The sequence below is a fragment of the Etheostoma cragini genome, chromosome 2, assembly GCF_013103735.1.
Source record: "Etheostoma cragini isolate CJK2018 chromosome 2, CSU_Ecrag_1.0, whole genome shotgun sequence".
NCBI classification, from domain to species: domain Eukaryota; kingdom Metazoa; phylum Chordata; class Actinopteri; order Perciformes; family Percidae; genus Etheostoma; species Etheostoma cragini.
In genome coordinates, this window is record NC_048408.1 from 23379932 (window position 1) to 23406386 (window position 26455).

Genomic DNA, 26455 nt, shown 5'->3' on the forward strand with positions numbered 1-26455 from the left:
CTTACCTCCATAGAAGAGCAGACCGTCTTTGTCCTCACTCTGGCTTTTATGCCACATGAAACTGCAAAGGTCTTTTTTGGGGGATTTTTCAGCATTATTTGTGAGTCAAAAGAGGCAAAGAAAGAGACTACAGGTTTAAAAAAAATAAAATAAAAATAAGGAGGAGAATGCGTTTCATGTATTTTTTTTTTCATGGTTCTGGGTGAAGTTGCTTTCTTCGCATTTGACTTTCTTGTTGTCCTTCCATTGCTCTGCATTTGTTCATCCTCAGTAATTCTTCTTCTAGGTCTAATTTAAACTGCCCCCTTGTCAGATCAACAGAAGCTTTGAACATACTAACAACAGCAGTTGATGTGGTCACAACAACCCCAATGTTGATTCAACATTAAAAAAGTCCTACTCTGGGTGTACTTTGACACTTTAAATAGAATGACGTCCATGTATCCAAAGCTACATAATATTGTAACATCAATAGGTCACTATATTAAACATGGTGTTCTCCAAAGGCCATTTTCTCCAAAGTCATTTTGATATCGCCTCATCCTCCGTCCTCAATACATCTGAACAGTTTCCTTACAAAATAAAACTAAAAGACAAAAAATCAACAACAAACTTTAAAAAATACAGAAAAGTAAAACCATTATGTGAATGTTAAGTGTGTGTGTTCATATGTTCAGACAGTTAATGTATGACTGTGTCTACCTGCCTTTCTGTGTGGTCAGTTAATGTTCTGTTTCACCTCTCAACTGATGTTCTTCTCTTCTACCTCTCTAATTATATTCTGATTTCCCTTCTTCTCTATTGGCTCATCTCCGTCTCTGTCTAATGACGCGGTAAAAGAAGGGCTTGTCTCATTTAGTCCTGAAATTGAGGTGCTCCGTGTAGTCTTTACCAGAAATATGGGACCCTTGATGGTAAAGTTAATTTACCAAAGAACTCATGAGGTAAAAACATGGAAGCATAAACTGTTGCTCTAAATTGTCACAACTCCATTGTGGAATTAATTATCTAGGTGCAGATAAGTGGGTCTACCAGTTCTTTTTTTCTCATTCATGAATCTTGACAAATGTGTATCAACAATCTGCTGTAGTTACAAAGCAGTGCATTTGCATCTTAAGCTTTGGTTGACCAGGAAGCATTCATATAAAAATGCCAGAATGAGTTTAGTTTTCGTACCTTAAATAAATCCCTCTAAAGTTGTCATGAAATATTATCTATCGAGACCAAACCCGTTTTTTGTTCCAGGCTGTATGTTTATTTCTGATGAGAAAGTGGGATTTTTTTTAACACAGGGGTCAATGGGCCTTGACCAGGATTGACTCCCCTCAAGTGGCCATTCGAGAAACTGCAGTTCATCCCCGGAGCTGCCGCTTCAATAACATCATTTCAGCATCTTACTGATATATCACTAATTACTGCTACTTACTGACATTGCTAACTTTAGCCTTAATGTAGTATCAGGAGAAGTACTTAACTTTACGTTGTCTTAAGGGTTAACGCCAAGATTGTTGCGGCGCAGAGACATGGATGTATTAAGAGAAAGCAGACGCATCTCTCAAGCAGAATGCGGTATATCTGTGGAAGGAGTATAAGTGGGACGCTAGGACCCTGAAGACCAGTAGGAGGCTATTGATAGCATTATGCTAGCAGCTGCTAGTGTTATCACAAGGATTCATGAACTACCTTTTACATTATATTTTAATACTTTAATTGAGGTAAGAACAAGCCACACTCCTAACTAAGAAGTAACTTCCTAGCTACATAATGCAACACAGTAATGTTATAATTTAAGCTAGCTAACGTTAACGCTAGCTAAATCAATGTTACAGTCCTTTTCTGCCAGGCATTAATTTAGCTAGCTAGCTAACAGGTAACTTGAACATTTTAAGTAGAGCTCAGTGCTCATTAACTAGCTAGCTAAGTGCTCAACGAGTGTCGACAACAAGGCCTGCTTGTTAACGTATCCACGTCGCTGTTAGTCGTTAACTAACGTTAACGTTAGTTGAAGCCAGTTATTAAACGATGGGTCAGTTAGCTAGATAGCTAATATGAGCTGAGGAGTTAGCAGCCCATCCCAACTTGCACTTAAGTCAGCTATGGTTAGCTGTTGTATCATGTGCCATCAATTTTAGCAAATGTCAGCTGATAATTTCTTAGCTAACCTAATACCGCTTTCGCTAAAAGTGCGTAACTCCGACAATCATTCCGACGTTAGCTACTTACAGGAGGTTAACGTTACTATGCGGCTGACAAACTCTAACGTGAAACGTTTACGGCTTTCGCTAGCTAAAAGTATTAGCTACTTAACGTAATTGTCTCAGCAGGATTTTGGTAAAACTTGTCAATAACTAGCGTTATATCCTCAGTGGACTCGACTACTTCAACGGTGTCTTCAACAGTGCATCTGCGTTTGGTGACCTGGCCAATTACTGTACCAAGGTTATGAAGTAGTAAGTTATTACTTTCGAGAGCACTCATGACTGAAGTGTGTATCTGTTGCTGAAAACATTAGGTTTTGGGATTTTTGTAGATCATAAATATAGAAGACATTATTCTTTTTAATAAATCGATAGAATAGAATGAATTTTGGTCATTTATGACATTTGTTTTTAACATTCATCCTCATCTAGCTCAGTGTGTCTCTTTCCTCTGACTTAGTCATGTCTCAACTGGAGAAGAAGGCAGGGCTGCTGAGGAGGACGTCATCCTCTAAGAAACCCTTGAAAGAGAAGGTGGTGCTGATGTATGATGAGATTTTCGCTGTGAGTACCACTATGAAAAGTGTAAGTGATGGAAAGTAAATTTGAAATAGAGAAATGATGTTGTGCAAGTGTAAACTAAGCTCTTGTGGTTTCTTTGATTTAGAAAGAAGATCCAGCCAAAAACAACCCTCGCTTCTGGGATGAGCTGTTTCTTATGAAGGTAAAGTGAAAGAGAAAAATGCTTGACAAAAAGTAGAAATGTGTTTGGCATAAAAGAGAAATTTACTGTATTCTTTTGTTGTGCAAAGTTACAGCAATTGCAGCAGTAAATATAACATAATGGATAATACCAGTAATTTCTCACAATAAAGTCTGCCAAAATTTTGAAGTGGTAAAATGTTGGTATGTATGCAACGTGCAATACATTGGAGGAAAAAGACAGACCATAATTAGGTATACAATATGTGCAAACTTTCTTAATACATTAATAGAAGGGCCCTACCTATGTGCAGAAAATGCAGGTGGTGTTGATACTGTAAATACTACAAGTTTAGCCCTTTCTAAAAACTCCAGATGGAGACCGCATGGCAGCATGTACAGAAAAAATGGCACTGATGTCCATACTCACTTTCAGCAGTATAATCATGACATATTAGTGGCTGGAGATGGCACACGCTGAATGTAGAGAAAAATTTTCTTATTTGGTTGCTTCCCACTACACTTGTGTTTTGATAGGAGTGTATTGGGAAATTGTGAACTGAATACCACCTAATAACTTCATATTAATCCTCCACACTTAGGCATGTACTTTATTCCTTCATTTGCTCTTCAAACTTTCTTTTCCTCACTCAGTTGCTTTTGTTGTTGTACTTCTGTCTTTTCTCCAGGTAAATCTAGAGTACCTGGAGTCAAAGTTGGAAAGTGTAGATGGGGAGGAAGTTCAGCGGATCCAGGACAACATCAACTCTCTCTTCCACCACTGTGTTCAGGCTCTGGGAGAGGAGCACCAGATCAAAGTAGTCAATGCCTTGCAGGTAATTAAAGCGGAGTAGGAACACTTAGATTTTTACCTACAGGTTCAATTGCATATGTTTTCAGCCTGATTTCCGCCTGAAGTATGCTGATGAGCTTATAAGTAATAATCTTGGCTTGTCCGATTCATGGATTCTGTTTTTTAGACACCACAAAAGCAGTGGAAAGATGCATTTCATGTGAAACAGGGCCTGTGCACCTCTGCCTCTCTCCCCAGACACTCTGTGCACTTTTCCGGGGGGTTCACCAGAAGAACAAGTCCACGTCTGGCTTTGACATAATCAACATGCTCATGGGCTTTGACAAGGCTGAGCAAAGGATGAAGGTATGTTGGGGGAAAAAACCTTGAGCGGCGGAAGAAAGGAGTGAAAGAAATTAATTGTGTTCATCCATGTCATGTCTTGTGTTTGTGTCCCTTGCAGGACCTGATGGAGAGACTGGACAGCCTTCTTTGTGGAGATGGCTCAGAGAGTCTGAAGAGTCTTTGTCTTAAACTGCTGCTGTGTCTGGTTACGGTGAGACACACATAACAAAACAGCAAGATGAATTATAATGTGATAGGCTTCGGGGAATGCGTGTTGTGCTGTTTTAAAGACACACTAAACATCAGAAATATGTTTAAAAATATATATATATATATATATATGTTTACAGGTAACAGACAATATTAGTCAGAACACCATACTGGAATATGTGATGATCAACAGCATCTTTGAAGCCATTCTACAGGTATGTGATTAGCGGGAAACTTTTTGGCGATTTTAAATTTTATTTCAAAACATCTTTCTTCACAATTTGGTCATCTTTGTTCTTGTCTCTCCCTTCCTCAGATCCTGTCAGATGTGTCCAGTAGAGGGCAGCATGGTTATGATGCTGTGGTCCTTCTGGCCCTGCTGGTAAACTACAGGAAATATGAGGTACATGCATGGAACTATAATTGTCGATTAGAAAAGCCTTTTAAACAGCTGGGTGATGTAGTAAGCATTAGGTTCGGGTGTCACTGAGTAGATACTTAGTGGATTCACAAGCTCTAAAGATCAGTCACCATTTCTTTTACTGTCTTTCATTCTTGCCATGACTTGGAAGCTGATATTTGTGCTGCTGTACTATCTCAACATTAGAGGATATAATTGAACCATCCCTAGAAGTCTCTTTTTAGAACAGGATTCACAGTCCAGGTGAGTCGTCTGTAGGAAGTCTTGAGTATCACTACACCTGAGGGAATAAAAAGAGTGTAAGATCACAACGGAAATACTGCAACTCTCATGTGTATAAAATAAGCATCCTTTGAAGAAGCTGGTTATTTATTGAACGCATTAAATAACAAGGATATTTGTGCTTGTAAAAAAGCTCAACATGACATTTCTTTTTCGCACCAGATGAACATAAAAACTGGGCTATGTTAGGTATCAAAGAGACATTTTGATGACAGAGAAGCAATCCTACTCTATGAGATAACTTTCAATTCCCTCACCTCTCCAGTTGTTTCCTAGAAGGATAAGATGGTCAGCGTGGTAGGGAAGAAAAGGAAGGAGGTTTTGGATGCACCCTCATTTGTAAGCACAGTGGGCAGCAACACAAGGATCACTTGCTCTACTAAAATGTGTACTCCAAAATGTGTAAGACATGAATGAAGTGTGCTGCAACAGTCAACAAATAAAGGTGGAGTTGTTCCAAAATCTGGAATCACACATGCTTTTCTTCCCTGTTATTTCCAAAGAAGGCTGAGTGCCATGCATCTATAGTTTCATTACCTCACGTGGAGTATGTAAGAGGCCCTCAGTTTGAATGCAGATGAGCTCATTGAGCTAGGAGAAACAATAAAAAGAGAATTGCCCTTTTTAATAGTCAATGCAGTATTAGTTTCAATGTTTGTTTTAATATGTAATGGCCTCTAATTTCACTGTTTCTCCTCGTTTGTTAGTCTGTGAACCCATACATTGTGAAGCTCTCCATTGTGGATGATGAGCCAACACTAGATGTAAGTGTATCGTTACTTACTGTGTCTTCTTAAATGCAGTATTAAGAAATAGGCAGGGTGACAAAGACGGTGGTCTTCAAGTCAAGCAGATTGTCAAAGATATGACTGAAACACTGGATGTTTTCTTTTCCAGGGAATGGGTATGGTTGTCCACACAGCTCTGACAGAATATAACAGGTGAGATCTAAAAATGTCTCAAAAACATGTTTTAATGATGCTGTTCACGATGTGCAGAGGCGCTGGGGTCATCTGTTTAGTTTGATGTCTCCCACAAATGTTCTATTTCTATTCTGGAAAAAAAAAACACAGGCCCCATTTATACTTCCAGTTATTTATACCTGACAGTTTTCTTTGGCAGTCTGTAATGTTTTTTGGATGAGGCAAGGTTTGGAGATTAAAATGCTGTTTGTGAAGGAGGTCTTCTGCCTGTGTGCATAGACAGACAAATCAAAGTGATGGATGACGGCTCCATACAGTTCATTTTGTCTGTGTATGAAGCCAATGTCCCTTAGATAATAAGTTGTGGCGAGGAAAAGGAGTGGTTAGCTGAATGTGTGTTATGTCACAAGTGCTGTGTTTGAGTGAAAACCGATATATCTGCTGTTGTGTAGCCCTACCTGTCTTCAATTTATTTGTCATTCTTTCCACCTTTTCATTCCTTCCATCTTTCTGTCATTGTCTTTCTTTTCCCTTTTTAGGCAATACAAAGACAAAGAGGAGGAGCACCAGGGTGGGTTCTTCTCTACCCTCACTAGTATGGTAGGATCTTGTTCTTACTTCATATTCTTACAGTAGATATATTTTTAGTAGATTTCTCCTTCTTCCATTAGGATTTATTTTTCAACCGTGTCTGCTTATAGCTTGATCCTTCTTCTGTCCACAGGTGGGCAGCATGTTTATAGCTGACGCTGATGAGAAACTCTCTGTACAGTAAGTGCAAAGTGATTTAAAATTTTACCCATCAGTCCTATCTTAATGCATTGTTCTCTACACCTTCGATGAGAGAATCCATTACAGCTGCGGTGTTTTTTGCTTGTCCTGGGTTTTATCTTTTTAAATGATTGCAGTTGCAAATCAAACGTTAAATGAACATATTTTCTGTAATATACAAACTGTAATCAAACAGTATGAGGTTGAGTAGAGCTTAGTGTACAGTGCATGAGATACAGTATTAAGCCTCTGTCAGAAGCTTGATTTATCAGTAACATACGGTCTGTTTAAAAAAAAAAAATGTTGCATTGAAGTATCTTACTTTATGTCGCAGTGGGCTATATAACATTTTAAACTTGAAAGTGAAACTTGTTTTTGAAGAATCCTTAAAAGCTGCAACTGCCAAACCTCAAATTGGATTGGCTCATGGCATGACTTCATTCGTTTGAGGCAACATTTAAACATGTTGATCGTGACCATGTTGCAGGAGAGTGATAGTTTAGACTCTCAGGTATTAGTAATTGCACACACTGTGCAGTAGTTAATGATACAGGAAAATAATATCGTGACCTGCGGATACATGAAGCAATTATTAATAAACTTTAATCAGCAGACTGACTTGGTTCTTGTGCTTCACTGGATCAAAGCCTGAAGCTTTTTTCTGTTTAGTGAAATGTTGTTACGTGAACATCTGGAGGTTTTACTTCAAGAATGAGGCTGATGTCTCCCTTTCTTCTCAAGGACCAATGAGGCGATTCTGCTGGCACTCTATGAGGCTGTGCACCTTAACCGCAACTTCATCACTGTATTAGCCCAAGTAAGATACATTAATTCTTATCCTAGTGTACATGTGTGCTGTCCTATCTTTTGATATTATTAAAAACTTATAGATCATTTATATTTTGCTCAGAAAAGATTTGTGGGTGAGTGGTTGAAGTCTTGTTAATGGTCTGCATAGTCTGAAAACTACAATGGCTCAAATCGATTACAATAATTAAGAGCACTATGGAAAATGAGAATTTGATCAAGTCAGTAGTATTGTAATTGTCAACTTTGTTGTTAACACATTTCTCAAAGCTTTTTTTCTGAAATGTTTCATCCTCATTTCACAAATTGTCTTTGAATTTTCTGATTGACGTGATTTGACATCTAATAATGACATATCAAACTAGAAGGCAGTGGTTATAATAGAGGAGGAGACGGTGCTTGTTTATTGCATTATTTTGTCAGTAGATCTTATACATCAACTGGAGAGTTGCTGAAATTGATGTTATGCCATATTGCTATTAGCTTATATTTCTTATTTTTCTTATGAAGGTGCACAAGATGTTAAATTCACTTGTCCAACATCGTTCAGTTTACGGTTTCTTTGACTTCTGGACTACGCTTTTTTTTGATGCTTTAATTACATACAAATCTCATGAATTAGCAGCGATGACTCTCTGAAGTAAACACTAGTATTCCAGTCTCCAGTAAATGGAATCATTTCATTTCATCCCTTTTCTCAGTTCTTGTTCCATTCTTTGGCCCAGCCTACTGTTGCATTTTTCTTTACATTATGAGACACGGGACAGCCTTTCACTGTTGATGACATTTCACAAATGTGTTTTTGTTCTATCAACAGAGCCACCCTGAGATGGACATCCCAACCACACCCGCCACCCCTACTCCAACCACACCTACAACACCACTTGGCACTACGCCGCCCTCTTTAGACAGTAAGTCTTACACTTTTTCATGTTTCTATTTGGGGAGACAGACTGCAGTAAACAGGGATGTTGTGTTGGTGATGCCCATTGCTTTTCTTTTTATATTCTTTTTATTTAATTTTTCAGTTATTTTTAACTACAATGACAAATAAACAAATAAGCAAAAAAAAGAGATTACAAAAATAAAATAAAGATCTAAGATAGAGAATAAAAGTGAACAGACAGGTTGGCATAGGCCACGCATCAGTGCAGGATGGAGTAATTGTTCACACAGAAAGTTGAGCTACTCTTTAAATAATATGAAGTCCACCTTTCCCAATACTTAGTATACTGTTCAGCCCGTAGGGTAAAGGTCAGTTTTTCCATGCATTGTATTTTGTTAACAATGGTGATCCAGTCAGTCCTTGATGGCAGATTTGCCTGCAGCCATTTCCGTGTAATTGCCTTCTTGCTTGCAGCCAGTAGCACTTGATAAAGGTAGTTGTTGCGGACCATAAGGCCAACTGGGATTTTACCCAAATACAGTGTAATTAAAGAAAAATCAACTTGTAAACCAAAGATTGACCAAAGTTCTCCAGCATGGTGTTGCCAATATGGTTGACTAAGGGGGCAAGACCAGAATATCTGAAAGTGATCTGCCTTTGTCTGTCCACATTGTCTCCAGCCTTTATCCTTTTCCCTGGAAACCCTGCTGTTTAAATTTAGGGGTCACAAAAAATCTTATTATATTCTTTCAACAAAATTAACAACAGGCTCTGGAGTATGTAGTCTTATCTTGACCAACCCAAACAGTTCTCCAGTCATCCTCAGATATATCCAGGCCAGACTCTCCTTCCATTTCTGCTCAACCTGGGAGGTAGATTTGTTTGGTCTTTTATAAATTTGTGATATTAAGTGTTTACAGTCTTTAGCCTTATATGCATCGGTAAATATACTGATCAGATTGGTATCCCTATTATCTGTTTGTTTGATTTCCTTGTTAAAGTAGTCTCTTACTTGGAAATATCTGAACCTATCCTCTCACCCCAGTCTGTATGCTTTAGAGATGGGGTTAAAAGAATGTAGGCCATCCTTATCAGCTATAGTGCAGTATGGTCTAATACCATTGTATGCCCACTGCCTAAATCGCATAGACCCAATGGTATAAACTCTGAGTCAAATGCCACCATTTCAATATTTTGCCATTATTCTCGAGATGGAGTTTTAAAGAAAACACTTTGCTAGTGTTTCATGCACATTGCTTTTCAAAAGAAAAGCTCTCTAGTCTCAGGGTCTACTTTTCTACTTCTGCCTTCATGTCAATTTGTGGAGCGACTTTTTTTGCAGCTTAGAGGAGCTGAGATGGAGCTAAGAAGCAGTGACACATGAAATTGCAGATCACAGCAGGGGTTATGGTAACTCTGTGTTTCACCAGTCAGAGTAGAATGGTTTTTAGCAATGTAGTAAAAGTTAAGTTTAGCTGTTTTGCCCTGAGCAGACACACTTAGACATACAGAGGCACACCAGCAGCCTTTTCAAATATTAAATTCTTTTTAAGGTTATATAAATGAAGAGAGTTGCTCATACACAGTAAATGACCCTTCTAATGTGGGTTTACGACATCTTAATAATCAGAGTATTACACCATCCCAAGCACATATATTTTATATATATGTTATACATATTATATTTTAAACTTGAGAGCATGGCTGTCACTTTAGGTTTCATGGGAGGTGAATATTATGGCCAGCACATTCAAAAGCAGGTTATTTTGCATGCACACACGCTGTAACTGGTAAAAGGTGCATGTTTCTATCTCTGGCCAGCTCTCTCACCATTGCTCCAAACCTAAAAGCCATTTTCTGTATGAAATATTAACTCCCAGCTTCAAATACTGATGAATGTTTCACATGCAACGTGCGTTACAGTACGCCATGTCCTGGGAGCTTTAGCACTTAGAGGGCCCACTCCACACTCATCTGCAATCGCTTGTCAGGAACACATCTTTTCCTTCTACAGTATAGCCCCATGGGATGATATGTTTCTGACAGTGTGAAATCATCCTTTGGCACTGCTATGTTATCAGGAACGAGGAAACAAATAAGGGTTTGCTGGTAAGCAGAGGGGGCTTTCAGCGAGCAGAGATTTAATTGAATGGACAAAGATTCTTGTCCACACAACACAGCAAGCTACAGTAGCTACGGTAATGAGACTCTCTTTTTGTAATGCTGTTATTTGTCTAATGAGCACTCCGTCTGCCCAAACAAGGGCAACGTCTCTTTTCATTCTCATTTTTAAAGAGTGGACTTTAGGCCCAGGTTTTTTGGACGTCATTCTTTTTTGGAATAACTGTCCGCAAGCTGTGTGACTTAAAAGTTTGATTTATCATAATGATGGTCTTTCTTTCTGTTTCATATAGAGAAAACGTTGGTTAGAATTTTTATCTGCAGTGATTTAACTTTTTATTTGAATCTGCTGCTTAGTGATGAACAATCCTGAGCTGCCCCTGGATCCCAACCTGCAGACCAGCAACCTTCTCATCACCTTCCTCAAGTACGCCTCCATTGTAATGCAGGATACTAAAGGTAAAAGGAGGCCTTCATGTCCTCCTCTTTCTCTCAACTTTCCTTCATATAATTCTTCATTCTTAACTTTTCCTTCTTCACTTTTGTCCAGAGTGTGTCCTCACAGTGTTGTCTTAAGGCCCTGACACACCAACCAGACGGCCGACCCTCGGCAGAAAAGGCAGTTGGACAGTCTCCCTTAGTTGGTCAAAAAAGTGCCTCGAAACACACCAAAGCAACGTGACGTAATGTGTCTCCATAACAGCAGGTGGCGCTAATCTTTATTGTCACCAAAAAAAATAAAAAACCGGCAGCCGACTGGACAAACTTAGGTCTGGTGTCTCCAGACTGGAATACGATCTCATAATTTACTCACCGAAACGTGTTGTGAATGCATTTTTAGCAAGAAATAGGCCATGCAGTTGCTGAATCTGTCTTTATTTCAGATCGACAAAGGTCAGTTTAAAAGATTTTTGTCCGATTTCGAGAGACTCTAATCACGCTCATCCCAATCCTAGTTTCCGGGATTGCACTCTACCATTCAGAATAGTCATTTGAGTCTGACTGCAGGCAGTGCCTTCCTTCCAACCCAGCATGTCAGGTCGGCCAAAATAAAGGCCGACAGCTCCTCTAGACCACTCCGGACGGACGATGGCACGGAACACATCGAACAGATTCGAGTCACCGACCTCCACCGACTGTCCAATGGCCGATTATTGGGTTGGTGTGTCACGGCCCTTAGTCAGCAGTGGCAAATGTGTTTCAGTCATTCCCAAATCACCAGTGCAACATGCAAAGCAAATCTGTCTTAACCTCGGTTTTCCTTTGACCTGTTAAGTCTGATATCTGAGTGTTTTTCTAGATGAGCATCGCCTCAACAGTGCCAGACTGTGCCTAATCATCCTCACCTGCATAGCCGAGGTAGGAGCATGCAAACCGCTGCAACATTTGCACCCTCCACACTTTGTTCTAACTTCACCCCTGTGTGTCATAGGACCAGTACGCTGATGCCTTTCTTCATGATGACAATATGAACTTCAGAGTCAATCTCCACAGAATGGTGAGTTTCTAGTTGTGAGTGAAAAAAGGACATGGAAATGACAAAATAAATTCAAAAGTTGTAATTGTTGCAGTGTGACGAGGACAGGCAAACAGCTCGAAAATAGTTAAATTAAACAAATAGTAAAATGTCCTGCAGCGGAAATTAACTCATTTAGACTATTAGAAGATACCTTGGCCCTCATTTATCAATCCAACGTAGAAACCAGCACAGATATGAGCGCAGAACTCATCTTACCACAGACTTCACGTGTGATTCATGAAACGTTTGTATCACACCAATCAGAGTGTAAGAATGGTCATGCATTTTCAATTGTAATTTGAATACTACAACCATATATTTTCGGTTTTGAGGCCTCGCCCCTACAATTTACAACATGACAAGACATAATTTGGGTGTATGCTATAGTCCTAATAGTAATATAGAGACTTATTTTGCAATCTCTTACGCCTACATGTAGCTTTACCTTTTATTTAAATAAACACACGGTAGTGGAGTTTTTGCAGCGTCTTTTATTTTACTCGTGTGTTTTTTCATGAGTCAGAGCCAGGCAACCGTTTGCTGTGAGACTGGACCACCACCCCGACCCTGTCTCCTGACTGCAGAGGGGCTGGAAAACAAGCTGAAATATGTCGGTCAATAGCAGAAAGAAATTGTTGATTTGTGATCGTTAACAACACTTTAAACACAAACGAAAACCTTAAAAATAATTTAAAAATGTTGTGCATCGTCATATTTCCTGTAATGATTATCATTGTCAAACTTAACGCTATAGCGAGGAATAATATCCTGTTTCCTTCGTATAGCCCCAGTTGGGGTTGTGCTGGACACTGCTCTCCGGTCATGGGGTTATCTGGCTCCATCACTACATTTATGGCACCCTGTTTTCCTGCGCGATGTGGTGCAGAACCCTACAGGCTAAAACAATGTTGCAGACTTTTCTTTTTGCCGTGTATAGTAGAGTCCCCCCCCACTGATGCAAGACCAAGCAATCTGCCTTTAATAAATCCGATGGAGTGCTCCACCGTGGTCCGTGTGTGTGTACGTGTGCACTGTTGTAACGGCGCATAGAAGTTTTCTGAAAGAGCCAGACCTGCCATTGCTAATAAATGATCAACGGACGACTTCTCCTTCTCCTGTTAAACTAATTATATGCTGCACCACAAGTGCAAAAAAAACTTGCGTACATAAGTTCAGACCAGACGAAAGATTTTATCGCAGCTTACGCTCACGTTCAAATTTATGAATACCTTGTGTAGGAATCGGCGTACGCTCGCCCTACCCCTGTTTTAGGTTGTAGACACATTTCATAAACAAGGGCCTTTGTGTTTCAGTCATTACAATATATTGATTTACATTTTCAAATATACCATATAATAATATTTTTTTGTATTTTTTCAGCCCATGAGGCATAGAAAAAAAGCGGTGGACAAGAACATCCCCTCACGGCCCCTGGTGTGTGCTGTTTTAGGTATGGGGAACATTAATAAATGTTGTTTACTATGTACTCTAACTGGCTGTGACTCTGATTTTTATTATTTTTTAAGTCTAGTTAGCTGTAACTTCTGATATACCTTCTTAGTGTGATTTTGCATGGTAACATCTACAGTACAAACCAGGTGTTGATGAAGGTTGCGGTCTACAATTACAGCTGTAAGCGCTGTGTTTGACTTCTTACGTCAACTTTTTTTATCTTAAAGAGGATGAATGTTGACACAGTGTGCATTCCTCTAAGTACACTTGATGCATTTACATTGGCTTAGAATAAGTTTACACACCCATGTTAAAGTTGATATAAAAAGAGGAATAAAAAAACATCTTTTAATTCCAAAGGCCAAGGGAACTTCATCAGGATTTATAGTCTATATTAATATTAATATTATTTACAATACATCATTCATTCACAAAGAAAATTGTTGTCCTTAAAAGGTTGGATTTTCCAATTGTTTTTTGAATTAATGCATTAAGATCAATTTCCAAAAGATGTTTTTTTTTTTTTATTCCTGTTTTTACTCAACTTTAGGATGGGTGCGTAAACTTATTCAAGCCATCTTGCTCTATATCTCTTTCCTTTCACGTTGCATTATTGCAGCCGGTTGTAGGTTTTTTGAGCTTAAGGGTTTGTGCAATATAACTCTCTTTTGCAACCTTCTAACAGTGATTTTTTTTTTTCTCCAATCTATCTTTGTCTATACCCTTTTGTCTAGATCTGATGGTGGAGTTTACTGTCACTCATATGATGAAGGATTTCCCCATGGATTTATACTTGTGAGGACACATGAACATCTCATACACGTTTCTCTAGTCTCATCCACCAACCAGCTTCGTCACCATGTGTTCATTTCCTGTGCAGGCGCTGTGTGCAGATCATCCACAAACTACTGTGCTACCAAAAAAAGTGCAGAATAAGGTTACACTATACGTGGAGAGAGCTCTGGTCAGGTAAAGATCCCTCACTTTCTCTCTTGTTTCGTTTTTAATTAGAGTAACAGTGTAGGCAGAAACCTTTCCAAGCAGACAATGACACTTATTAAAAAAAAAGATGAAGAGACCACATGCATAATTTATATCTGAGACATGCTTGATTTGCTGGGCACCACATTAAGAGCAAATACTTCTTATGCAAAAACAAAGCCAATTTCCCACTAAAGTCATTGGGTGGTTTTGGAAATGTATTGCATCATTAAGATTGGATAATGAGTCTCTAAAGAAAGCACAATACATTCGGTGGCCTTGTTTTCACCCCGGTCAACACACAATTGGGTAAAATTTCGAAACGGATTAATTGAATCAGACTAATAATCATCTTAATTCCCTGAGTAACCCTGACCCTCTTCGCCTGGTTGTAATAATAGCACCACATTGTGTGTGTGTGTGTGTGTGTGTGTGTGTGTGTGTGTGTGTGTGTGTGTGTGTGTGTGTGTGTGTGTGTGTGTGTGTGTGTGTGTGTGTGTGTGTGTGTGTGTGTGTGTGTGTGTGTGTGTGTGTGTGTGTGTGTGTGTGTGTGTGTGCGCGCGCGCGCATTTTCTTATAGGTTTTGTTTTCTTCTATTGAAGCTTGTGAAAGAACTTGATTTGGTGTTGAACGGTCCCCTCCTGTGTTTCCATTATCTACCTTAATAAAGAAGCTCACTGAGGAAAGAAGACTGCTGCCAAATGCCGCTGCTGGTAGACAACTATCCACACTCTAGATTGTTTCAGTAATGTGTGCATGTCTCCCTCTGCACAGCTCTCATCAACCTGCTCAAGTTCCTGCTGTCAAATGAGACGACACTGCTGGCCAAGCACAACATCTTTCAGCTGGCCTTACTGGTGAGCAACTCACACACAAAACATGCCGACTGAACCTTGACAGAGTACAGTCCACAATAGAAATTAGTTTCACAGGGATGTGTATATGATCATGTAGTAAGAGAAGAGCCAGATGCTGTATCACTGGTAGATATTGTAGCCCAGCTGTGCGTACGGCTGTATTTGCACGTAGGAGTCTAAACTCCTTTTTTATCAATCTTTTAAAGGAGACCAAAGAAACTGATGCAAAAACTGATGCCGTATAAATTTGATTTCCCCTAAAAAAAAAATTAAAAAAAATGAATGTGCTTCTCTTTATCCAGGTAGTAAACCTGTTCAACATGTTCATAACATACGGTGACACGTTCCTGCCCACCTCCAACAGCTACGATGAGCTGTACTATGAAATTGTACGAATGCACCAGGTCTTTGACAACCTCTACTGTATGGGTATGTTAGTGGAAACTGCACCTGACTTATTGTAAATTGTTATATAAAAGCCATCATTGAAGTCTCAAATGATAGCCATCAAAAACAAAGAAAAAGTTGGTAAAAAAAAGAAATTAAGGTGGAGTTACTTGTTTATAATTTCACCAACGAATTCCAGTGTTTTCACTTTATTTTTCCCAAATTAAATGTTAGCATCAACAAAACTTCTCACAAATCTCCTGACAGATGAAAGTAGATTTGTGATAGCGTTGCAAGTGTGCGTTTAACTCTGTTTTTATCTGTTATCCTTCGCCCTCCAGTTTTGAGAGTATCAACCAACACGGGCCAGTGGAAGGAGGCAGCCAGCAAAGTCACGCATGCCCTTATCAATGTTCGGTAAAAAATCACACATGCCACACACACTCGCAACACACAAATACTGTATCCTCTAAGAGTCGTATTGGATTGTAGGGAATCAAAAAAAAAAAAGTGTTTTTGAAAAGGTTAAAATATAAGTTTTCCCTCCCCCAGGCCCCTCTATTCAATAATTATTAAGCTTTTATCTCCTCCACCCCAACCCTGCTCCAGTCCACACACATACTCTACTTGTTCTCCCCTCCACCATATTCCCCTGCAACCCTCCTTTGCTCCTCCATCTTCTCTGAGGAGATGATCCTCTGAGGTCACCATGGCTTGGAGGCCCTTGGGGGCATGGTTGTACTGCAGGATACTCCCAAAGGATTCGAGCACTCAACTGGGCTTTTGACAGAGCAAACTCCACTGCTTTAATAGGAAAGCACAGGGGTTGCAGGGAAGACTAGGTTGGAAGAAGATTGAAAGGGTAATATTTGAAAGAATAGATGAATAAATTAATCAGAGAGGAGGAATAGAGGACCCACAGAGACAGTGTTGAAATTAACTCAAAGGAAGGGACCAATTCCATTTACTCACATTAGTTCATTCCTTCATACATAAGACAGCTTCCCACGTGTAAATGACAATTGAATTACCAGTTTGCAGAACGTCTGCATTTTTGTCACTATCATTTATTTGATATATGACGTACTCTAAGCCAGTTCAAAAGAAGTCGTATAATCTCACAGCTGGACTTATTGCATCTACTTATTTGAGATATAAAGCAGTTAATTTCAAGGGAATGAATGCTAGTGCTGAATAAGATTGCCTCTGAATTTACATGTGAAATGCCCTGGTCTGTTTACACAATATGAAGGAGGCATTAATATGGAATTGAATTGGAGTGAATAGAAGTAAGTTTTTTTGTGTTTAAACAGCCGATCTGTATCTGGGGTTGTTGAGAACTTTGCTTTTTAAATATCTTGTCAAAATCACTCCAAATCTTGTCACTGCAAACCTTCACACCTTTTATTAGTTATTAGTCTGCACCAAAACAAGATGTTACAATATAAATGGCTTTTCTAAATGTGTAAATTCTTGTGCTTTTGACCTTGGGCTATTTTACATGGTTTGGGGACCTTTTTTCTAATTCAAGGAAATGTTAATCCTACAAAACTGAATCCCTGCAGTCAGGCTGCAAAGTCTGGTTTTAAATCTTCCCAATGGAAGATTAATGCTCGTGGTTTTAGAATAAGATCTGGATTGCACACGTCTGTAATGTTGGGGTGTGTGTGAAGTGTTGCTGATATAGTTTACATCCTGCAACTGTAAGGAAAACATTCACTCTCCTGCTTCATTTTTGAAATGTTTGTGGTTTTGTCGTTTAAGGGCCATTGTCAACCATTTTAACCCCAAGATTGAGTCATACGCTGCTGTGAACCACATCTCCCAGCTGTCAGAAGAACAGGTAAACGAAACTTTTCCTCCTTATACACTCTAAAAGTAAATTAATAAAAATTTTAATCAACATCTTGGAGCCGTTTGGGAGGAACTCCTCAAAACATCACTCTTGTCATTTCAAAAGTAAATCTCATGATTTTTTTAGAACACAATGGCAACCATTCAGTACTATAAGGTGGTTGAGAAGGGCTTCACTGCATTTTATTTTGAAAGAAGGCCTAGTCATCAATAAGTTGTTACATTTACGTGGCAGAGATGGATGACTCAAACTGCTTACTGGGAGAAGTTTGGTATTTTGGCTGTTTGGACGAGAGGGTGGAGCTTGGGAGGAGCGCTAAGCTAAATGCTAAGTCATCCGCTATTGCTAGCGCTAGCTAGCCAACTTGGTTAGCAAAGTGCATCCGCTGAATGTTGAACAAGGCACTTTGGGCAACCAAAAGGTTATAATTAACTTTGATAGAGTGAAAAAACAGAGGGAGAGGGTCAAAGGTCTAAGATGAAAACACGGACAGAGAAACCAGTTCAGGGCTATTTAAATGAAGACAATGCCATGGTTAGCATTGCTATCCTCTATCCTGATTGACAGGTTGCCATGGCAGCAACCTTTGGTAGCCACACCCTAAAGCATCCACTGCTTTGTCAATTTTTAAATAAATAAGACCAGAATTTACTTATTGTAAACACCATACTGTATTAACGAAAACTTCAAACTACCGATTGAGACCATTAAAGTACAAGAAAAATATTTACTGAGGTAATATACAATGAGATTTCTTTTTGCCATAAGTGCCCTGCTGGCCCCTATAATGAATGCAGGTTTAAGGCACTTGAGATAGGCTTTACTTTTCAGTCCTGGCAGTTGCCGCTGGCCTTTTAAAGGAAACGTCACCCTAAAATAAAAACCTTGAATTATTCTGATTGTAGATTTTTGTGTATACATTTTGTGTAGTGTTGCAGTTTCTCCGTCTGCAGCCACTCTTTAAAGATAATTTATCCCACTGTTTTGCATAAACAAACACAGACTGAGAATTGAGCCATTAAGCAGCTGGACGAGTCGCTGAGATATCCCTTCATCGTTAGTGGAAAAAACGAGTCTGTCGGAAGGCTGAACCTAACTGATATGAGTGTTGTGAGCCCCACTTAAGACTTCAAGTCGGTGAGGATAGAAAATAAGCTAGAGGAGTCCTTTTTTACAGGCCGATAAGAGTGATAGATTTGGTCATTCTACTCCCCCATTACCTATTCACTTTTATCTGCTAGATTTATTCACAACAAAGAGGTAAGGCAGAGGTTGGCTGTGGTGTTTATGAGCGGTTAGCGATTTATCTGATTTTCCAGTTGTGTTATTAACACCCCTCTTATTATAGAAAGTAACGTTTTTTTCTTTAATTGGAAGTTTTGAGCAGTAGTTTCTAACATTAGTAGTTGTCTCAGTGGATCTAGGGAACTATTTTATATATAAAAAATAAAGCCACTTTACATGATCAGTAGTGGTGCAAAAAAATGTTTTTTATTTTAATTTTCAAAGGCAAATTTTGGAGGTGACTATACATCCTGATCCATTTCCAATCCCTTGTTCATCACTTGTAAGGCCCTATCATTGTCTTTGACAAACGTCTCAGAACAACAAACTAACTCTTGTTTTAGTGAAGGGTGCAGAGCAGCACCAACAAATAAACAGTAGTTCAAATGAAGATATCCACACCATATCCACAGTTCTTCAATGAGAGGCTGTCTACGTCTTGTCCAAACCATCTGACACAACCTTTTCACACTGACACTCACAAAGATTATACAAACCACTGTTGAGCACTATATTATAGGAGGTCATTAATGAACACCCGTGATTGAGATTCTGCTACTCTGTATCTGCCAAACATCCTATTTTAAATCTTTTCAAATAAATACTTAATTCACTCCTGGTTAGGAAAATAAAGGCGGTGGATCCCGACAGACTCAATGTGATTTAGATGGGGCTACAACCTTGATCTGGACTTAAAGGCTTAACACAAGTATTCTTGTTTGGGATAGTGCATCCTGATGTTTCTCTAAAAATAAATGAATGAATAAAAGGGGCCCTTATTCCAAAATAACATCTAGAAACAGTATTTCATTGAAGTTCTTCATTTTGTTCTGCTCTCATTTCAGCAATAATTTTTATGACTATAAATGATAAAATATAGTCCCTTTTCCCCCTCATTTCCAATAAATGAACAATGCCCAAAACATATTTTTAAAAGGTTTCCTTTGAAGCATTCTACTTTGCAATTCTCAATATTTATAAAATGTATGTTGGTTGACAACTGCGCACACACAATCATATCTGCTTAGTGATGCAGAAAGTTGCTCAGCAGAGTCAAGTGTGTGCTGAACCAAACACTTCTCATCCCTGTCTTTGCTTAAACAGCATGTGGTAAAGGTAATATTGTCTCTTTGTTGTCTCTTGACTATTCTTTAATTCTGAATTCTGTTTTTTTATGTGCTTCTAATCAGATTGTCAGAGCTCAAGCTTTCCCTCCCTCCTCCTTTCATCTTTTCCGTCATTTCCCTTTTGCCACCAGTTGGAGGGGGAGGTGTGGAGACTGAATATGTCTAATTGAGATTACCATTCAAACCTACATCCACATTTCCTCAGAGAGGAGGGTGATGGAGACCTGTGAGGGAGAATGAGGCAGAGAGAGAAATGGGCATGAAAATGTTATCAGTGTACCATCAGCTGTTGAAATAAAAAAGCAATTTTTTCCTGAGCAGAGCTGCGGATCTATTAGAAGAAAATACAAGTAAAAAGAACGCTTTCCCCTCTGTTGATGAATTTAAAAAAAATGATGATTCAGCTGTACAATAGAATGTTTGTGTTGCGTGTCCATGCACTGAAAACGTGGAATTTAACATTGTTTATCTGGATAAAAGGTGTGTGTGTGTGTGTGTGTGTGTGTGTGTGTGTGTGTGTGTGTGTGTGTGTGTGTGTGTGTGTGTGTGTGTGTGTGTGTGTGTGTGTGTGTGTGTGTGTGTGTGTGTGTGTGTGTGTGTGTGTGTGTGTGTGTGTGTGTGTGTGTGTGTGTGTGTGTGTGCGCGCGCGTGTTTTTTTCTCTGGGAAGTGTGGCTCATGGATCTCATTGTAAATGTTTCATGCTGTTTGGCGTGATGCGGGGACATTAATAAAACAATGGAAAAGGTCTGTTTAGGGGCTATTTCACGATTGAATGCGGGAATGGCAGGGGTGGAAGCGTGGAGAATCTCTGCATAATTACCTCTGATTTCAGCTCACCTAATCTCAGCTGGACTCCAGGCATGCGTGTCCTGTGCACTTAGTACGATAGTGTACACACTTAAAAATTACATTGTGAAAGTCTGTAACTAAATCTCACTGCTACAGAAGATAGATATACACACAGTGGTCCAATCCCAAATTCCGGGCTCATAGATTCACGGATGTTGTTGCGCTTTCTCGCAAAATTCATAAGGACTAACGGTTGTCCCGATGTGGAATTTCAAAGAGCTTGAGGGTTTAAGTACACACTTACCGAGTCTCCAAGGTAACGTGATCTCGTGAAGTGCTGTCCCACTCCCATTTATATCTCTGAGCCCATGTGGCCTCACACACTCACTCACTTAGCACCTGAGATCAATTAATTCTGAGTCTTTAGTTCTCAGGGCTCACATTGGGATTGGGCCACTGGTTCAATTTTGTTTCACATTCAAGACCAAACTACTTGTCTGGTCTTGAATGTTTTTATTGAAGATACAATAAAAACAAAAAACCATGAACAACCAATGTTAGATGAACCAGAGTTCTAGCTAACGGTGCAGAATTTTGTGGGGAAGAGTGACAAAACAAATAAGAAGTCAAAAAAATGTCACACATCTGCAAAAAATGTTGCAGATGATGTTTCCCTTTTTCCAAACAACCAATCACATCCCTTATAACAGAGGTGATGCTGACAGTAAGCAGTTACCGACTGGAAATAATGTGTGGGGAAAGGAATCAGACGGAACTAGATTATGATCCCTCATGAATAAAGATGTAATGAAGAATTAAACACTAATTAATATTTGACTGTGTATGTGACTATGCAAGTGAAGTGCTCACTGTGCGATGCATTAACCACTCTATCATGGAGGTATGCAACACGTTCATTTTCTGTTTCCCTTATCTGTCCACCCTGTTAGGTGTTGGAGGTGGTTCGCTCCAACTATGACACACTGACACTCAAACTGCAGGATGGTTTGGACCAGTTTGAGAGATACTCGGAGCAGCCCAAAGAGGCTGCCTTCTTTAAGGAGCTGGTAAGAGACAGAGAGCAATGTATTGTGGGTTTATTGAGGTCTACTAGGTTTATTTATTTATTTATTAAATGTGGGCGCCCACTCTACCAGGTGAGCTTACCAGGTGCCCAAGGGCTACCTTGTTCTTTGGTGTCACTTCATAGAAAGTCAGAATCACAGCTAAGGAGGACTCCGTATAGAGAAGTCAAAGTAAAGTATGAATTATAAGGATCCTACAAATAGTTTTATGTCTCTAAGCACCTAAAAGTTGTTGTTTCCTGCTGCGCCACAGCACTAAACACTTCTGTTTACAATAAACAAGGGCTTTCTGCAAAGTTAAAGCTGAGAAAAGGTTTCCCTCATAGAAAGTGAACAGAAATTACCACCAGCAGAGTCCTGCTGAGTAAATAAAAATAAAAAAGGTTATGTCTGCACAGCAATAATGTTTTAAAGTTACATTTTAACATGGACTTCTGTATTAAATGTTTCTTTTAGATTGATTGATTAATTGATTAGTGTTTATATAGGTATGTTAAGTTATGGACAAAGTCTAATTTCCACTCTTTGACCTGGTAATAAATGTCTTTAATGTCTCCAGGTGCGCTCCATCAGTCTGAACGTGAGGAAGAATGTCTCTCTGAACACACTGAGTCAGGACATCCTGCTAAAGGAGTTTTCCACCATCTCCTGAGACTCGCACACGCACACATTCATTGTCCCCCTCCCTTCAGATGGACACACACAGTACATTAGTGTGCATTTGGACATGTACACATACTTTACTTACAATACAAACGCCAACACCAAGTACAATCCTTGATTGTTCTTTCCACGATACATCTTGATTCCTCATCCTCTTGAACTGAACGATGAGATGCACCTGAGACAGACACACTGACTAAGCAAAGACCTGTAAACTCTCCGGACTTCCTCCCTTTGTGGTCGTTCATACATATGTGTGTAATAATTCAAGGAAGTGCCCGTATTGCACTGGTTCCTCGTGTGCAACCTGCAGTATTGTATTTGTTTTTCTTATTTTATTTTTATTTTTAACCCAGATTTTCATCTCCACCGATTATGTTGTGAGTAGCTTTGGTTGTCAAACTGATCACAGATATATCATTTGTCTCTAGTAATTATTTCGGAAGGTTTAAGTGACACATGTCCTTATCTAACCGCACTGGTAATGGGAACTGAGCCTTTTTTAGTTTGAATCTTACTAAAAATCCTCTTTAAATGGAGCATTTACTCTTTCTTAGTAGTTGAATGCTTGTGCGAATGTTAACTTAATTCTTGTAATGTTCAAAACAAATGTACAAGTATTTTGTATTTACATGTTTGCCAATGGGTAGAATATTTTGAGCTGTAGTTAAGTTGAGAATGTAGTTAAGTTGAGAATTCCCCCTTTATTGTTGTTGCAAACCTTTGCTTTTGAACAAAGCCATGACTAACATTCACTACTGCACGTCACACAAGTCATTTTCTCGGATAGTTTAAATGAATCTAAATGTGTTGAGTTGTTAGTTTAGAAGGAAAATCGATCAAACAATAGTTATCTTATGATCCATTAAAGTGATTATTTCTGATGTGTCTCTGGCACTTAAAGTCACTTTAATGGGAAAACGGGAATTCATCCTAGCTTGTTCTCAAACTAAAAAAAAAGATTTTTTTTTGACTGGAAGCAGATCTTAATTATGCAATTTCTTCTACGGTAGGGTCTTGTTTCTTTCATCTCTAACTCCTGAAGGTATATTTATGTTTCTATTTTAAATAAAGGTTGCTTTCCTGTTACTTAACTAATGCATCTTCTGTTGACTATTTATGCATGAAAAATTAAGAAATCTTGCTTTTTATATCTAGATTGTAACAACTTTTTCCTTGTAAGTTTTTACACACACACACACACACACACACACAGTGTCATCTGCTGACACTGCTGTCTAAGTCTGAATAGGCCGTCAGTGAGAGACTTGATTTCTTACCCCCACAACTGCAAAAGTGAAACATTACTTTTCATCTGATGAATTAGGTCTTTGATAATAAATTAATGCTTTTGTCTTGGATAATTTCTTGTTTCCTGTGTTAAGAATTTATAAACTGTAGAAAATCAAGTAGCTTACATTCAATTGATTCAATGTAAGATTTAAATGAGTTATTTCATTAAAAAGTTAAAAAGCACACCTGGGTTAATCACTATTTAGCATAAACAACTTTAAAGCTGCATGAATGGATTCTTTGGCCACCTGTGGGCAGTAGAACAAGCTTTAAACACAAACAAACTTTAAAGTGGTTTCTTTTTTGTACATCCAGTAGACAGAGTGATTTAATAATTCATTTAAAGTTGTGTTTTTTGTCAACCAGATGAATGTAAGTCAAATATTCATGCTGCACATCAGCCACCACAGTGGACGCCAGTGTATCATCCCATACACTGCCACCCACTGGCCAGCTGTTGTAAGTACAACACACATTTCTGTAAACCAAGATGGCCGGCTTTCCTTAGTATGTGCCATTTCTGAGTCTGTAGCTTTCGCTCCTTATGACCTCATAAGGGGCTAGATTCCAGCTTGGCCCATCTGAGCTTTCATTTTCTCAAAGGCAGAGCAGGATGCTAAGGACATTTACATCTGTTGCCATTTCTAGCCAATGGGGGACCATAGGCAGGCTGGGGAGACTCATAGTAATGTTAAAAAACCTCATGAAGGGAAATTTTCATGCCATGGGACTTTTAAATAATTATCCTGAAATTCAATACCTGAATAATGTATGCAAGCCTCCTTCTCAAATACGTTCCCAATGGACTATTTTATCCCTTAACCTTTGTAAAGAAGTCTGTAGTCAAGCCGGGATGATTGTGACAGATAATGTGAGAACAGCGGTCACAGTGAGTACACACCCTATTACATCAGATTGTATACATTGTCATATGTATCTGTTCATGGTCGCACAGTGCTAATCAGTCTGGAAAAACAAACGCATAATGTGTGAGTTTCAGCTCTGATTGACTAAACTGTGTGAAGAGAGACTTATAGTGTGGAAATGGGGCACACGCACACACACACGCACACACACACACACACACACACACACACACGCACGCACACGCACACGCACACACCAGTCTGTTCACTCGTTCCATAGTTGTCTGAGAAGTAAATGAATGGGAAGATTAAGGTCATGATTGCTGAAACCGGTGATGTCACTCTGAGAAAAGAGGAAATAGTCTGTTCCTTTTGTAATTTTCCTCTTTCTGGCCCCTCCCTCCTTGTTGTAAAAGTAATTAGCCAACATCTCTGATAAACTTTGTCCTCCAGCTACATCCTAATGATGTTTGAGTCTACTGAATCTTTTGTTTGTCAGAAGTTGCTCAAAGATACAAACAGAGGTCATGATGTACCACATCCACATTTTCTTAGCAGATTTCACTTTAGGTAGTCTCGCATTGCTGGACCATCCTCCACAGCGCTGACGAGGAGGGCCTGGCTGGTCCACACAGCATCCCATGATAGGAGAAAAACATGTCCTTGTTGATTGAAATTGTCTTGGGTGGCGTTAGGCGCCTGGACAGAGCCTCAGGAAGGGACTTGTTTTGGTGGAACGTGTATATTCAAAAGTTGTTTTAGTTGTGCAAAAGAAAACTCTGATTGGACAGATAGTCTGGCTAGCTGTCTGGATTAACCCTGCAGATATTTGGGGAGCAATTAATCGCAGTCCTCAAAAATCGACAGTAGGTTGAAATTACAACACAAAAAAATGGCAAAGGAGCAATCCCGGGAGTGGAACGTCGCAGATATAGACTTCCCTTTAGGTAACAAAACGCCAAGTCCATTCTTAAACAGCTCATACGTGTTTGAAGGAGTGGGAAATTTTTGATTGGTTTCCCATTGTAGGAAGTGGGTCTTAGTGGTAAATAAATGTGCATAGTCAGCATACTGGTAGCAAAAGGTTCCAATCAATACACCTCGAGGAATTGTGCTGATAAGAAGTGTTGAAAAAAAGAGTCAATTATTAACAGTACTTTAATGTCAAGCTGTGAAAACTGTATGACCTCATGTACGTTATGAATACAGTTGATATTGTGCTTTAGTGATTGTTCCCAAACTAAATTGCAATCATCAAGTCCACAAACAATCTGACACACAATGAATACGACATATTTAAAGTGATGCTTAATAGTCAGTGTCCAAACATCATTGGACGCTCCGGTGTGTCCTTGCCCTCAGCGGGTTAATTTTCAGTTGATGGGTTGCAACATCCAGAGCCTTTAATGCAGCAGCAGTGGGACCATAAACATTAATGATTACAACCGCACTCTTTTCCCCTATTTTTTCTTCTTTTTTTTGTATTTCTGTATCTCTCACATGCCTAATTAAAACTGTGGGACCGACTGCTGGGGAAAATTACACTGATAAGCCTCTAATGCACATGCAAGTATCATGGCAGAGCAAAGATTCATTTCCAGAGATAATAATTGGCTTTTGGGACTGACACTGTAGCATGTAAAGTGGACTTAGTGAGTGTGTGTCTGGAGATCACTTTGTGTCTTTTTAATATAGTGGGTCTCATTCCAAATCCTCTAATTTAGTTGGCTATATTGCAGATTGGGCAGTAAATCAAACCCCTGATATAATCTGTGCAGTGTGTGTGTGTGTGTGTGTGTGTGTGTGTGTGGGCTTAGACAGAGCAAACCCCTTTTGT

At 39.2% G+C, this 26455-nt stretch overlaps 1 protein-coding gene across 6 annotated transcripts; it reads left to right on the top strand.

Annotated features, from left to right (window-relative positions):
- Positions 1-1522: 1522 nt before the first annotated feature.
- armh3 (armadillo like helical domain containing 3) lies at positions 1523-22776 on the top strand. 6 transcript variants are annotated; one of them, XM_034861433.1, is made up of 26 exons: positions 1523-1715; positions 2659-2783; positions 2866-2922; positions 3590-3736; positions 3952-4059; positions 4157-4249; positions 4389-4463; positions 4565-4651; positions 5659-5715; positions 5849-5892; positions 6414-6474; positions 6599-6645; positions 7387-7462; positions 8270-8363; positions 10817-10918; positions 11760-11818; positions 11892-11957; positions 13359-13428; positions 14165-14225; positions 14311-14399; positions 15186-15268; positions 15571-15697; positions 15997-16072; positions 17420-17498; positions 21662-21778; positions 22356-22776. In XM_034861433.1, the coding sequence occupies exons 2-26, from the start codon at positions 2661-2663 to the stop codon at positions 22446-22448; spliced, it is 2091 nt and encodes a 696-aa protein (XP_034717324.1). In that variant the 5' UTR covers positions 1523-1715; positions 2659-2660; the 3' UTR covers positions 22449-22776. The 6 variants fall into 6 exon arrangements, with proteins under 6 accessions (XP_034717324.1, XP_034717343.1, XP_034717314.1 ...); XM_034861452.1 differs by having other exon boundaries at positions 1524-1715; positions 2659-2762; XM_034861423.1 differs by having other exon boundaries at positions 1528-1715; positions 2636-2783.
- Positions 22777-26455: the final 3679 nt, after the last annotated feature.